The 14,582-nt window shown below is 38.4% G+C and overlaps 1 protein-coding gene across 1 annotated transcript in view; it reads left to right on the top strand.

The window, feature by feature from the left end:
- rbks (ribokinase) overlaps positions 1 to 14,582 on the top strand; it is a 62,243-nt gene that overhangs the window by 35,895 nt on the left and 11,766 nt on the right. Inside the window, exons 7-8 of the mRNA XM_086276037.1 lie at positions 1,332 to 1,423; positions 11,635 to 11,823. Coding sequence (XP_086132163.1) covers positions 1,332 to 1,423; positions 11,635 to 11,823 — 281 coding nt within the window. The remainder of the gene's footprint in view (positions 1 to 1,331; positions 1,424 to 11,634; positions 11,824 to 14,582) is intronic.

Raw genomic sequence — 14,582 nt, 5'->3', positions numbered from 1 at the left:
CCTGTGAATTCATCACCAGGGTTGGGACTGTCAACATGTGGTTCTACTGTAACATGAGGTGTCTGAAAAGAGATTTTCAATTTGTTGTTAGGCATCACTTTTACATAATCCTTATATCAATAATAACCAAAAGAAATCTATTTAAAATTTTTCTGCTGACAGATGACAAGCTGCTTTCTATAACGCAAAATGGAGGTGCAAATCTCGCACTTAACTTGGATCCCAAATTCACGGAAGCTGAGGTGCAATTGAGTTGAGAGAGAGAGAGAGAAAAGAGGGGAGTCGCAAAGAGCCCGGTGTCTCTTATCTGTGACATGGCCTTGGCTCACATGGGCATATTTGCAGTACAGTATGAGTGAGTTGAAAAAGAGACGGAGACATTATTTCCACTTTTACTCGCGAGCAGCCCAGCATCCACCTCAAAGCGCCAGGTGGCCAAAGCCCTGCGCAAACCCACGCAGCTGCTCTCTTATGTGCCCACGCAAACACACACAGAAGCAGCAACTAGGCACACACTTTAGCACAACAGACTTTGATGTCACCAACGCTGAACATATATTTCCCTCAGACGCACACGCTTGCATGAGGCTTTATTTTGTACACAGAGATATCGGAATTAATCGCTTCGTCAAGCTGGGCTTATCCTCGCACATACACAGAAATCACGGTATTAGATGCATTAATGCTCCTCGCTCATGAATATGCATCAGACAGTGATGTGCAACACGTACAGAGGATTACTCCTGACAAAAACACTCTCGCTCTCTCCCTCGCTTGTGCTCCTTAACACACTCAAAGGGTCACAACTCATCTCACCCACACACTGACACACATATGTGGGGTTCAATGTATATCTCGTGCTGAATCCATTTCGTACATACATTGCTGGAACTGCAGTTAAGGGCGTAACATAAAATGCTACAGGATATAAGGTCTTTTCACTAGGGTTTCTTTTCTTTTTCGGGGAATGCTAATTTAATTGTTTAAAAGGTGTCTTTTTATAGAAGCTGATCCACTTGAGCTTTGCTTGCGAGAGCAATCCCCAGCGGTAGCCTGCTAGCCTTTGTTCCCATTGAAAGTTTAATTAAGGCATTGCCAGATCTTGGCAGTGAGGCTCAGAAATGGAAAAGAAACACCACACAATTGTAAAATGTGTCACAGAGGGACTTTATGAAAAGTCCTTCTGAAAGCAGGCTGACAGCTATAACAGGGTCTATTATGGAGAACAATTATATTTTTCTGCCTTGCTAATGATTGCATGTTATCCTGTAGATGTTGACGTTTGACACTGAGGTCAATAACATGGATCGCTGCATGGTTTCTTGTTGCAGTGAAGACAATATTCAACCCAGCGCCGGCCATTCCTGACTTGGATCCAGATTTCTACAGAGTCTCCGACGTGTTTTGCTGTAATGAGTCTGAGGTGATGAATCGCACACAAACACACACACACACAGCTCACAGTATTTATCACAGCATTTATGCTTCCTCACACAATAATTCTGCCTTCCTCACTCATCCACACACTCACGTCTGCAAGGCCAAGAGGAAGCTGAAACTAGTCATAAACAACAAAACAGAGCATACTGAATTGACCAGCTTTCTTTCCTTCTACTGCACATTTGCATTTGATAGTTTTTTTTTTTCTTGGATTAAAATTAACTTTGGTGGCTGAGTATACATGCGCGTAGCCAAGATTGTACAGTTAGGACAATTATTTTACTCATCTATAAATGTTTTGGCATTTTTGAATTCTTGATAAACACAGATTTCTATCATATTTGGCTAAATTATACACCAATCAACAAAAGCTGGGTTTTTTTTAAGTTGCCTTAACATTAACAGTTGGGAAAAATTGGGGCAGCACGATTCTTAGCATTGTTGCCTCACAGCAAGAAGGTCCTGGGTTTGAATCCACCAGCTGACACGGGTCTTTCTGTGTTGACTTTGAATGTTCTCCCTGTGTCTGCGTGGGTTCTCCCACAGTCCAAAGACATGCAGTTGGTTATGTTAATTGGTTGATCTAAATTGCCCAAAAGTGCGAACCACTGTCTATGTTAGCCCTCCGACAGACTCACCACCTCTCCAGGGTGTACCCGCCTCACGTCCTATGGCAGCTCTGGATGCGCTGGATGAACAGAAGAAAATGGATGGATGGATTTTAAGCATCCATTTTGCCCACTGTAACATTGATAATAGAGTAGATTATTTATAACTTTAGACTGTGTATAATAAGGATCTAGTCAATGGGTTCTACATTTTAAAGCTTCGGTGTTAGCATTTTATCCAAAGCCATGTTGATTATTTGGAACGAAAAGTGACTATGTTTGGTCAAAATGGTGGAGCATAAAGTGATAAATAACACTAATCCTAATTGGCTTGGTTAACAAATAAACCACTAGAATTTTCCTCAAAAACCCCCCAAAACAAACAAACAAACAAACAACCAAAAAGTAGATCAAGTTCTTGAACAGTCTGTTAGTAGGCTACAATTAGCCATACAGCTAAAAGATAGACTATTTGTCACATGACTTTAAAAAAATGCTTGAAAAGGCACCAACAGCACAAATGTAGTTGAGAGGTTGTTGGTAGTTTAAGGTTTGGGGGATATTTTCTTGACAAACTTACTATCAGCATTGTTTAAATGCCACAGTCTACCTGAGCGTTTGACAAGGACTGTACTACAGAAACACCAGATTTCAATCCAACAGAGCACCTTTCAGATGTGATGGAACAGGAGATTCACATCATGGACATGCAGCTGAGAAAGCTGCAGAGAATATGTGAAGCTGTCATATAGTGTCAGTATGGATTAAAATCTGCAAAATGTTTCCAGCACCTTGTTGAATCTCTGGCAGTTCTGAAGGAAAATTGGGTTTGAGTTTGGTACTTGCGTACCTAGCAAAAGTAACTGGTGTATCTTGCTCCCTGAAATTTCTGTACATTTAACCTAAATCAAATTCATCTTAACTGAGACTCTAATTTATAAAATAAACATAATGCTTTATAAGATTTGAAATTAGTAAATGAGACTGTAAACCCATCAGAAAAGAGTTTACTGATGTGGGGTTATTTTCTCATAGACGTCTACTGGAGGAGTTGGACTCTGCTGACTATTAGAAGGAATGTTTTTATACCTGAAGGCTCTGTCCTTAAACTACGGTATGTAGTTTCAACAAAGCATCACTTTTACAAGCAGTCAGTCAGCTTATGATTGTCAACAGATGTCCAGTCCAGAAAGGAAAGAATGACAAGTTTGAGATGACGCCTTTCCACAGTGATTTACCTCCAAGGTCATGTCCCCTGCTGGCACATCAGTAACCTCACTCCAGCCATTGGCTGTACATGAATGCTCTCTGGTATGAAGAAACAGTTGATCTCCACCCTTTTACGGTAAAAACTCTGTCATGGCGGCTTGCGTCTTGAATGCCAGGTGATGACAGATGAGCGACAGGGGGCAGGGATAGATGGGAATGGTAATAAAAACAAGAGGGCAGATGTGCTCTATGGCTGAGTCAGTCACCCCCTCAGGGCTGAAGTCTATGTGAGTTTGGCTGGGAGCTGGTATTTGATGTGGTGATGCAAGGCGATGAAGCACTGTACCCAGGTGTGGGAACATGAAAGGGAGAGTTGAGGAAAGAGCTACATGTCTTCTCTCTTTTTTTCAGGTCATGGAGGTACGGTCATATTATATATTATGCAGTATGCAAAGGTGGAAAGAGGACTAAAATGTCCCACTAAGGGATAGAATCAAAGTTCAAAATCATTCAGAAAAATAAACAGCGCTGCTATAACTTGGCCCAAACTGAAGATTACTATTAAGTATTATGTTTTGGGCGGGGTTTAGTGAATATGGGCTAGTTTACATATGGCAGTTAATACCTGTTGGCTAGCTACATATAGATATAGGGGTCGAGGTTAATTCAATGATGAGAATGAAGGAGCAAGACACTGAAAAAAGGCCAAACTTTAGCTAAGAGAACATCTGAGATGAGCCTGTCTCCAACACAGTATTAGTCACTACTATGTTGCTGTGTTTGTTGGATTACTTGCACTAGAAAAATCCTGAAAGTGAGTCTTGTCTGAAGCATTCAAACTTTGGTGTCCAGGACGTCTTGAGCCCATGGGCTGTCGTATACACCACAATTTTTTATAGCTTAAAGGCCTGCAAAACATGAATAGTGCTAATAAGAAGCTGGAAAGCCAAGAATGACAACTGAATAGGATTTTTGTGTGTGTGTGTGTGTGTGTGTGGGGGGGGGGGGGGGGGGGGGGGGCTTCTGTCTATTCAGCAAAACTAGAGAGCTGCCAGGACCCAGAAATAGATTTAATGCCAAGTATTTAGCAAGAAGATAAAGTTGTGCAACAAAAACGATAATGGAAAACAAAGCAGCCACTCCTGATATGCTAGTAGATATCAGATTCACAAGAAAAGAGACAAGCAACAGTGTTTTGCTTTATAATAAAAAAACACTGAAATCTAGTTATCGACTCATCAGTCTTTGTAGTTTACACAACTTAAAATGTATCATTTATCATTGTTTTCATAGTGCTTTAAAAGTTAAAAACCACAAGTTCTTGTAACTCGGAGTTAATGAAAGTTGTAATAAGCTCTAGGAAGTAAATGTTGGGAGAGTTGTATTAGATAAATAGTGGTATTAGAACAATGACCCTGTCTGTGTTTAGACTGGTTGCCTTTGAGCCTCATTTTGTTGTTTTACTTTCAATAAAGTAGGCGCAAACCTCAGATGAGGCTTCATTCAACAAGGAGATCTCGGTAACTTGAGAAGATTCACAAGTAACATTTAGTTTGCATTTTTTTCCACAGGATCAGTGCCTACTCATTAGCCCAGTGTAACCAAATGTTTTCAAACAGAAACCCAGTGATATTTACATTTGCTGTAGCCATGACCTGGGGTTGGCATTTAAGTCTTCTAAACTTTTCATTCTTCATGCCATGATTGGGAACTGTCTAAAAGGCTGTCTTTGTACTGACACTGGTATCAAATGGCTTCAAAAGTTGTAGACATAAGAGATTCATGCTTAATTAAGTTCAGTTAAACTGACAGCATGTAAAATGAAACAAAAATGACAACAAAAAATAGTTAGTTCAGCTTAATACCATAACTTGTTTTTCTTAAGGTTTGTTAACCCAACTAAGCAAACCAAACTGATTAAAAACTCATTTGACCTTTTTATTTTGTACTTTTTGCACATTGCGTGTTATCCTAAGAGCAGCTTTAGCTGTATACATGTTTTGTTACAAGATAATATAGCTCATTCTTTGATCGGAGTTGCTTTATAACTCCATGTCCTTAATTCACATTAAAATGCATGAGACATTTATTTGTGTTGTTTTCTAAAATTCTTCACTAGGGTTCAATTATTTTTTCCCACTGTAGATTTATTTAGGCTTATTTAGACTTCCTGTATCACAATAAAGCAATCAGTTACACTGCAACATTAAAATATAACTTAAAATAACATTCTTTCTTTTAGAGTTAGTGATTATTTTTTAGGATACATCACTGCAGTAACAGCAATTCTTCAACAACGCTAACAAAACGAACCACCTGGGGGGTTTAATGATAATATAATTACTTATAATAATACTTATTACTTATTATGAAAATTTACAATTCTCAGTTCATTTCTGGAGAGTCAAAGGATTTCACAAAGAAGAGTTTAGATTTATCTTTATTCTATATAGCCAAAAAAATAAAGCAAAACATTTCAAAAATCAGGTTCTGAATTATATATGACCCATTTATGTATTTAAAAAAAAGCCAAAAAGTCGTGTATGTAACAGACTGCTGAAGTGAAGATTTATTATTAGTTCGTTTAAAATGTAATCTTTTTGTGTGTTTAAAGTAAAGAAATGACTATAATAGTTCCTGAGCTATTAGTTACTACTTGTTTTGTTTTTCTAAATTGTTTAAATATGTGAACGAGGCATTATGTTATTAAACATTCACTGATTATCAGATCAGTGCAAAAAGAACCCCAATATATATTTTGAATGTTTTTATTCCACTACTTTCAAAATTAAACCTGCTATAGAAGTAAAATGGCCAAAGATCCTTTGACTTTAGTGTTTCTCGTTCTTCTGATTTTATAGCATTCTTTCCTACTGTGGTTATAATATGCTGCCAATTTCAAGATTTTTTCTTTTTAGAAAAAACTTGAAATTGAACTACACACACTTATTTTAACTAGTGATAAATATGGTCAGTTTGGAGAAATAGTTTATGCGGTAAAACTGATGCTGTACAGCAAAAAGAAAAATCTAAATTACGCACATTTTTTTCACCTTTATGCCTGAACATATACTTTCTTGCAAATACACCCACCTTGTCAACAAATTTATCCTGCATATGCTTTAAAGAATAGGTGCTTACCGGGTGCGTGTGTGTGTGTGTGTGTGTGTGTGTGTGTGTGTGTGTGTGTGTGTGTGTGTGTGTGTGTGTGTGTGCATACTTACCATATACACCAACACACACACAGACGTAATTCAACTCTCTCATATCCTTGTGCGCAGAGGGAGGTAGATTGATTCCCTGCCCTGGTGTGAAGCTGATGACTAACAAAACGGCTCTTTTTCTCTTTTGGCATCCGACAGCACCGGGGTGGCTGCGGGCTCTAAAAGCACCCATATATTCTGTGGTTTATTTTTGAACTGTCCAAGGTCATTGTTAACTCTGACAGATCACAAAAGCAGTGGGGGCGGGTGGGGAGGTTTGGATCCTCAATCCCCTATTCAAAACCGTTATCAGGGACATCTTGACCCTGCCGTGCAAGGTTAGAGCTGACACACATTCTGTACGGGTGCATGTGCGTGTGTGGTCTCGCTGTAGCACGCTCAGGGGTAGGAGGGGCGAGTGAAAGGAGGCTTAAGGATGACAAAGTGCAGGTACTCTTTGATCCCCAGCCCACATAGTGTGCTGAAGTGCTTTATAGTGAGGGGAATTATCTTTGATGTCCACCTGAGGACCTCCTGAGCCAAATTTTACCTTTCAGATCTGACAGGGATCTCACACACAGTTTAATTGGAGCAGTGAACTGGTTTGTTTAGTGCTCAAGCATCACCTCTGTTTGGCAAACATGTTGTCCTAAAGCCAACCAGTGCATTTTGACCGCAACAAAAGTTGGAAATCTCAAACTTTAGAGCAAAACTTTTCCATTTAACACTTTCATTTCTTCTCAGTTTTGCTTGTTTGTTCTCAGGGGTTTAGGGCAGATTTGTTATGCCAGTGTTGCTGTAATTCATCTTTGCCATCTGAGTGCTCCGGCAGTGGAAAAAATTAACATGGAAGTTACAAAAACTGCAGTTCCTCTAAATGCCTTGCTCCAAGAGCGAGTCACATGCAAACATCCCCAACTTTACAGAACAGCCCGATATAAAAACAGATTTGGTCTTCATGAAGGGTTTCCTCTTTTATGACAACTGTAGTGTAGGTGAATTTACTATATAAGTCATCCATTTAGGCACTGATGAGACCTAATTAGCAGCTATAGGCTATTGGTTGTAGTCTTTGTGGAGTATTATTACTGTAGCTGTTTCACAAATGTTATTGGTTACTATGTTGTGCAAACCACCCAAGTCTGTGCTCCCAGTTTCCTGCAATGTACCCGTGCAGTTTATGGATGAAGCTCACTGGTAGCTAGTCATATCTAGCTTCAGCTTTGAGTGTCTGAATGCAGGAGAAAATTAAAGGGACATTTCAGCAGTTATAAGAGCTTTGTGTTGTTCATTAGTTATTATTTCATTTCCAATTTTAATTTCAATTTGATTACATTTGGTATCCAGAGTAAGTATAGTTTTGGTTTTTATTTGTTTCAGCTTCAATTGTTGTAATTGTATGAATTTATTATGGGAAAGTCATTTTAATTTTAAAAATAAGATTATAAATGTTCTGAATAGGTATTACAGTACAAAAACCTGGTTTTTATAGACACTTGACTCACATCTCACACAAATAATAATATTTAATTTTAAATTATTTTAAATTATTATATATAATATTGTTTCAGTTACATTTTTAAGTAGTTTTATTTTATTTCAGTAAACTGCAGGATTTTTTTGTATGGTATTATTTGTTCTTTGTGCCTGTCATACAGCAATAACAGCAATAAACAAGTAAAGTCATAAATCCAGTAGTAAGACCAGTGTCTTATAACAATAAAGAAAAAAATAACTTCAGTTTTTTAAAAAAAAGCTGAAATATTAAGAGCATCCAAATAAAGTACTGCACGTTGCACAGACACCAAAAATGGTTAAAAAAAACAACAAGAGATAATAATTATAATAACATCTTTATTTTTTTAATGAGTACAAAAGACCTCTCATGGTATTTTGTCATATCTCTATGGTCTGTGTTTATAACTGAAGCTGCTCTCAGAGTTGAACACTGAGTATTTTCCACAGCATCCTCCTCTGCAGAATTTCCACAGAAGACTTCAGCTCTGCTCCCAGGATCAGCTTTCATGATGAGCTTGTTGAGTTTGTTGGCATTGGCTGCCTTCACACTGCTCCCCCACTAAAATACGATTAGCGTCTAACTAGCGGTGCATTCTGTAGCAGACCAAACAAGACAAATGAGCAACAGAAGGGAAATATTTATAAATCAGCGTACAGTGCAAAAAGAAGTAGAAGAGAAAAGTCATATCAGTTTGATTAAATATACACAAATATTATGAACTACAAATTCCTTTGGGTGCTTTGCTTGGTGTACAGTAAGGAAGGAGGAAGTAGCTTTGGAGTAAGTAATGTTGGGGCAGTGTTAGCTTTTCATTGTCACTGTGTGTGTTTATGTGTGTATGCAGCACACAGGAGATAAGACTATACTTAGATTCACATGTGTTTTTAACACTAAAGTGACAACTCTGGAGACTAAAACGAGCAAGAGGGTTAATTTATGGCCCCACTGTAGTTTACACAGGAGCATTTTTAATGGCTCTGTTTGTGTTTATTCACCATTTCCTTTATCTTCTAGTGTAATTATGGTTTTTCAATTATTTTTGTTAAAAGAAAGAATTAAAATTTACAAATAAAAATTGCATTTATTTACACAATCTGTAAGGCTAGCAGTTCTTTGTGTCAGTTTCCATATATGTGTATATTACCAAGCCCTCCAATCAATTAATAAATATTTGTCTATGTAAAGATGTGTAAACTCAGACTTTCAGCTTTAATTCTGAGGCTTTTAATTTAAAAATGTCTCTACTGTTCTATATAATGTATTACTGTTTTATATGTGTGTGTGTGTGTGTGTGTGTGTGTGTGTGTGTATGTGTATGTATATATATATATATATGTGTGTGTGTGTATATATTTATATATATATATATATATATATATATATATATATATATATATATATATATATATATATATATATATATATATATATATATAAAACACCCAGCACGCCCCTGCGGGCGGTTTATCCTTCAAGCTCGGGTCCTCTACCAGAGGCCTGGGAGCTTGAGGGTCCTGCGCAGTATCTTAGCTGTTCCCAGGACTGCGCTCTTCTGGACAGAGATCTCCGATGTTGTTCCCGGGATCTGCTGGAGCCACTCGCCTAGCTTGGGAGTCACCGCACCTAGTGCTCCGATTACCACGGGGACCACCGTTACCTTCACCCTCCACATCCTCTCGAGCTCTTCTCTGAGCCCTTGGTATTTCTCCAGCTTCTCGTGTTCCTTCTTCCTGATATTGCTGTCATTCGGAACCGCTACATCGATCACTACGGCCGTCTTCTTCTGTTTGTCTACCACCACTATGTCCGGTTGGTTAGCCACCACCATTTTGTCCGTCTGTATCTGGAAGTCCCACAGGATCTTAGCTCGGTCATTCTCCACCACCCTTGGGGGCATCTCCCATTTTGAGATATATATATATATATATATATATATATATATATATATATATATATATATATATATATATATATATATATATATATATATATATATATATATATATATATATATATATATATGTGTGTGTATGTAGGATTGGGAGAATGTCATGTGGTCAGATGAAACCAAAGTAGAACTTTTTGGTATAAACTCAACTCGTCGTGTTTGGAGGAAGAAGAATACTGAGTTGCATCCCAAGAACACCATACCTACTGTGAAGCATGGGGGTGGAAACATCATGCTATGGGGCTGTTTTTCTGCCAAGGGGACAGGACGACTGATCCGTGTTAAGGACAGAATGAATGGGGCCATGTATCGGGAGATTTTGAGCCAAAACCTCCTTCCATCAGTGAGAACTTTGAAGATGAAACGAGGCTGGGTCTTCCAACATGACAATGATCCAAAACACACCGCCCGGGCAACAAAGGAGTGGCTCCGTAAGAAGCATTTGAAAGTCCTGGAGTGGCCTAGCCAGTCTCCAGACCTCAACCCCATAGAAAATCTGTGGCGGGAGTTGAAAGTCCGTGTTGATCGGCGACAGCCCCAAAACATCACTGCTCTCGAGAAGATCTGCATGGAGGAATGGGCCAAAATACCAGCTACTGTGTGTGCAAACCTGGTAAAGACCTATAGTAAACGTTTGACCTCTGTTATTGCCAACAAAGGTTATGTTACAAAGTATTGAGTTGTATTTTTGTTATTGACCAAATACTTATTTTCCACCCTGATTTACGAATAAATTCTTTACAAATCCTACCATGTGAATTCATGGATTTTTTTTTTCACATTCTGTCTCTCCCAGTTGAAGTGTACCTCTGGTGCAAATTACTGACCTCTGTCATCATTTTAGGTGGGGGAACTTGCACAATCGGTGGCTGACTAAATACTTTTTTGCCCCACTGTATACTGTATATGCAGTATGTATGTAAAGCTGACTTGGATTGTAGTAAGGGCTTGCTAGTTGTACATTGTACATTGTTGTTTAACTATGCCATTACTTTAGAGCATGAATGTCATTTTCTTGTATTTTTGTGGAAAAATTGGTTTCTTTCACTGCACAGTGTATATTTTAACCTCCAGAGATAAATGCTGTAACTAATCGTGAAAGAACTGCTGTGGTTATCTGAGTTTCCTTGTTGTTTCTCAAACATCAGCTGTCGAGTCCTGCTCTGTCACTGTTTAGTCATTTTGGAGCCAGATGAAGCAGCATAGTCAGAGCATCTACTCTTTGAAAATGTTTGGCCTGCAGACTGCTGACGGATCCAGCAAATCCTTAACAGACTGAATGTGTTTTATGAGTCTGTCTGACCACAGTGTGTAATTAACTGCTGACTCAACTCCAGAGCTGTTAACACAGAGCAGTTAGCTTTAGCAAGTAAGAATAGACTACTAATTAGAGATCCTTGGACATAAATTGTTGTGATAATTGTGTTCATTAAAGAGACAAAACAAACATTTTCTTTAGAAAAAAGGCAGAAAATGAAGCTTTGATAACCACACAGTCTGTGGTACTGGGCTTGTGCCACAGGGAATTTCCATAATGCAGTTCCCAGTATCCCACCCCAGTCCTGGTTTTACTCTATCTTTAATTTTAATTCCTAACCTCTGATTAGCTTGGCTTCCTGACAAAGGAAAGAAAAATGCTGATTTAGAAGAAAATTGTTAAATAAACAGTGTCACCTCATGCTGTTATGCTTTGTTTTCCACTTTTAGGCAGAGCTGCTCACCGGTACCTCGGTAGCCAGTGTGGAAGAGGCACATCGGGCTGGTCAAAAGCTGTTGAAACGAGGCTGCGGGTCAGTTATTGTCACCTTGGGGCCCCAAGGGTGCGTGGTGCTCAAGGGAGGGGAGCCTACATTAAAACATGTTCCAGCTCCTGAGGTCACAGCAGTGGACACAACAGTAAGAATACCATATCCTTTCCAGTTGCCTATTTTCTATAAATTATCAAAACTTAAGAACCTAAAAAACTAACTTTGATGGCACCCTGACTCGAGTTCGGGGATAGATTCTCTGTCAGTCTAGAAACCCAATATATTTGGCCCACTCACCCATCTCACTTGAGTTGGGTGATATTTAAGGTTTTCATCAGTTCAATGCTGGTGATTGCCAGTATAGTCGCCCCTGTACCCTGCCACACTCGCTTGTTGTGAAAACCAATATAAAATTACCCATTCAGGTTTATCTTTGCTTATAAATACAGCTAAACCAGCAAAAATCAGCAAAGCAGTGAAATGATTCAATCACATCAGTTAGTTAGTTAGTATGCAAATAAATGATTAGGGTTCAAAAATATCAAGAAGACTATTAAAACTGAAAAACAACTGCCTTAGAGAATGTGTTCAATAGTTGATTTTTTTTTCAGTTTCCCAGGTTTACTCCAGCCTTCCTCTGTTTTTTGTTTTGTGTGTGTGTGTGTGTGTGTTTGTATGTGTGTGTGTGTGTGTGTCTTGCTGCAATCTACTGAAATTAGTGCTGTAGCTCACTGTAGCTTTTAGTCCAAAATGAGAGGAACAAACCTCAAGAGAACAAACAAGAGAAGAAAGCAGATATATAGTGCAACTAATACTAACACAAACTACATCAAAAAGCGTTCTAGATGATCAATATCAGGTCTTGCTGTTAGTGTACATCATTGACAGATGAAGCATATATGATAGGTGTGTTACCTTCATCAACTCTGTTTTTGAGTGGGATCCGGTGAAACTAAGAAGCAAACTGACAGTTTTTCTTTGTGCATGTCTAAATGAAGTTTCTCAACAGCTCATGTTCCACTATATAACAGTATAAATAATAAAATATAATACAAAATATAAATATAGAATAGTTTTATAGTTTCCAAAGACACCAAAGAGATGCTGAGACTGGCCAATTTTCAGTTTGTGCAAAGTTTAGTGTTTTAGCTCTCCAAAATTAAAAAATAACAAAAATGAAAATTTATTCAAAGTATAAATAAACAAATACAAAATTCTTAACTAAACAAACAGTCAAACAGTAAAAAAATAGCAAGCTACAATATGAGTAAAAGTTGGAAAACTGTTGGCTAAAACCGTGGCTAGCTGTCAAAATTATTAGCATAACAGTTTGGATAAGTAGTCACAATTATAAGTTTAATATAATGCTAACCAAGTTAAAATAGGAAGTTAAAATAGTAAATAAACAATTATAACCAAAAAAATAACAATTGATTGAAAGTAGGGATAAAAAAATTGGAAATTAGAATACATTTTGATTGTTATTTTATTATAATGGAACAATTTCAGCGTACATAGAAGTCATTTGAAATTTGAAGATGCTCTGTGAGTAAGTCAAAATTTTCAAGATAACTTGAAATTTTAACTTGGATCAACGTGGCAATTTTTTTGCGTGTGGCAGAAACAAGCTTCCAAATGGTTAAAATAGCTTGCAAAAATTATAAATAAAATTATGATGGGAAATAACACCATACAGAAGTATGGAAACAAACAAAAATACATAATATTTGCTTTTATATACATGGTATCCTTTAAAATATGCTATTTACTTTTATGTTGTACTGATCACTACCTCAGATCACTACCACTACCTACCTCACTAACCTCAGCTGTGTTTTTCCGGATATATTCTTTATTTCAGAAGTAGTGTTTGTTCTCAAGAGGCTCTTTCCATATTAACAAAAGAAAATATGTCAAATGGAAAATTATGCAATCAAGCCCACTTCTATCAGTAAGAAATATCATGTAATGTACATCAATAAGAGAGGGAAAAAACACCCCAGAAGTTCCTCACACTTTCTTCTGCACATGCATCATCAGTGAGTGAAGTCCTGCTTCTCTAACCTCCATCAAACTTACAGATGCTCTCTTACTCAACCAGAGCAGTTTAAGATAACCGGAGGATGTGGTGACCAGTGGCTGTTTCCTCTAACTGATTTCAATCTTTAAAGGATTGCTGCTTGAGTCATTTCACACCGGCCTCTGCGGCTTGTTTTCGTCACACGAGCCTGGGGCCGATGTTTGCATTTCCTGCCGCTGGGGGTTTTGTGGTGAATGTGTTCTACCGACCAAATACGTCATCACTCAGTGGTGTTAATCACCTCTTTGCTTTAATCGAACCTGGAGAGGTTTAATTGTTTGTGTGTAATGGGTTCTCTTACACAACACTTCCCCCCCTGGGGACTTTTACTGTGCCACAGTTTCCAACCAGTACAGTTAAAAAAGCTATAACAAGCATGTGATTTGAGCTTTACATGAATGCCAAATCAGATGTTGTGAAAGTGAGGATTAAAGGCTGCGAAGAGGCTTCACTTGTCATCCTAGGGTCACTTTTTGGTATTTCACAAACACAGCTCTCGCTTTCATGTGTGCACGGGCTGTGACCTCCCGCTTGTCCCCACATTTTTGGAGTACACAGCTCCCGTTATTCACAACCTTCGCTCTCCCCAATAGCCCTCAGGAGCACTTACACACCAGCCCTCCTCTTCATCCATGACTCACCTCCTGAGCTTGCATCAGTCAGCAGAAAGCTGTGGTCGGGCCTGCTGCACGCCTTCCCCCCATTCTCTCACTCACTCACACACACACACACACACACACACACACACACACACACACCCCTCCTGCTCTTTGATGGGCCCATAAATTGTGTTGTGTTTAACTTTTTTGGACATCATAATCCCTCTT

This window comes from Aulonocara sp. 'chitande type north' Nkhata Bay, linkage group LG19, assembly GCF_057382095.1.
Source record: "Aulonocara sp. 'chitande type north' Nkhata Bay isolate Kocher_YH1m ecotype deep benthic linkage group LG19, A_spYH_male_GT1.1, whole genome shotgun sequence".
Classification (NCBI taxonomy): domain Eukaryota; kingdom Metazoa; phylum Chordata; class Actinopteri; order Cichliformes; family Cichlidae; genus Aulonocara; species Aulonocara sp. 'chitande type north' Nkhata Bay.
Note: the sequence above shows the minus strand (reverse complement) of the source record. Positions and strands in the feature narration are given on the sequence as shown.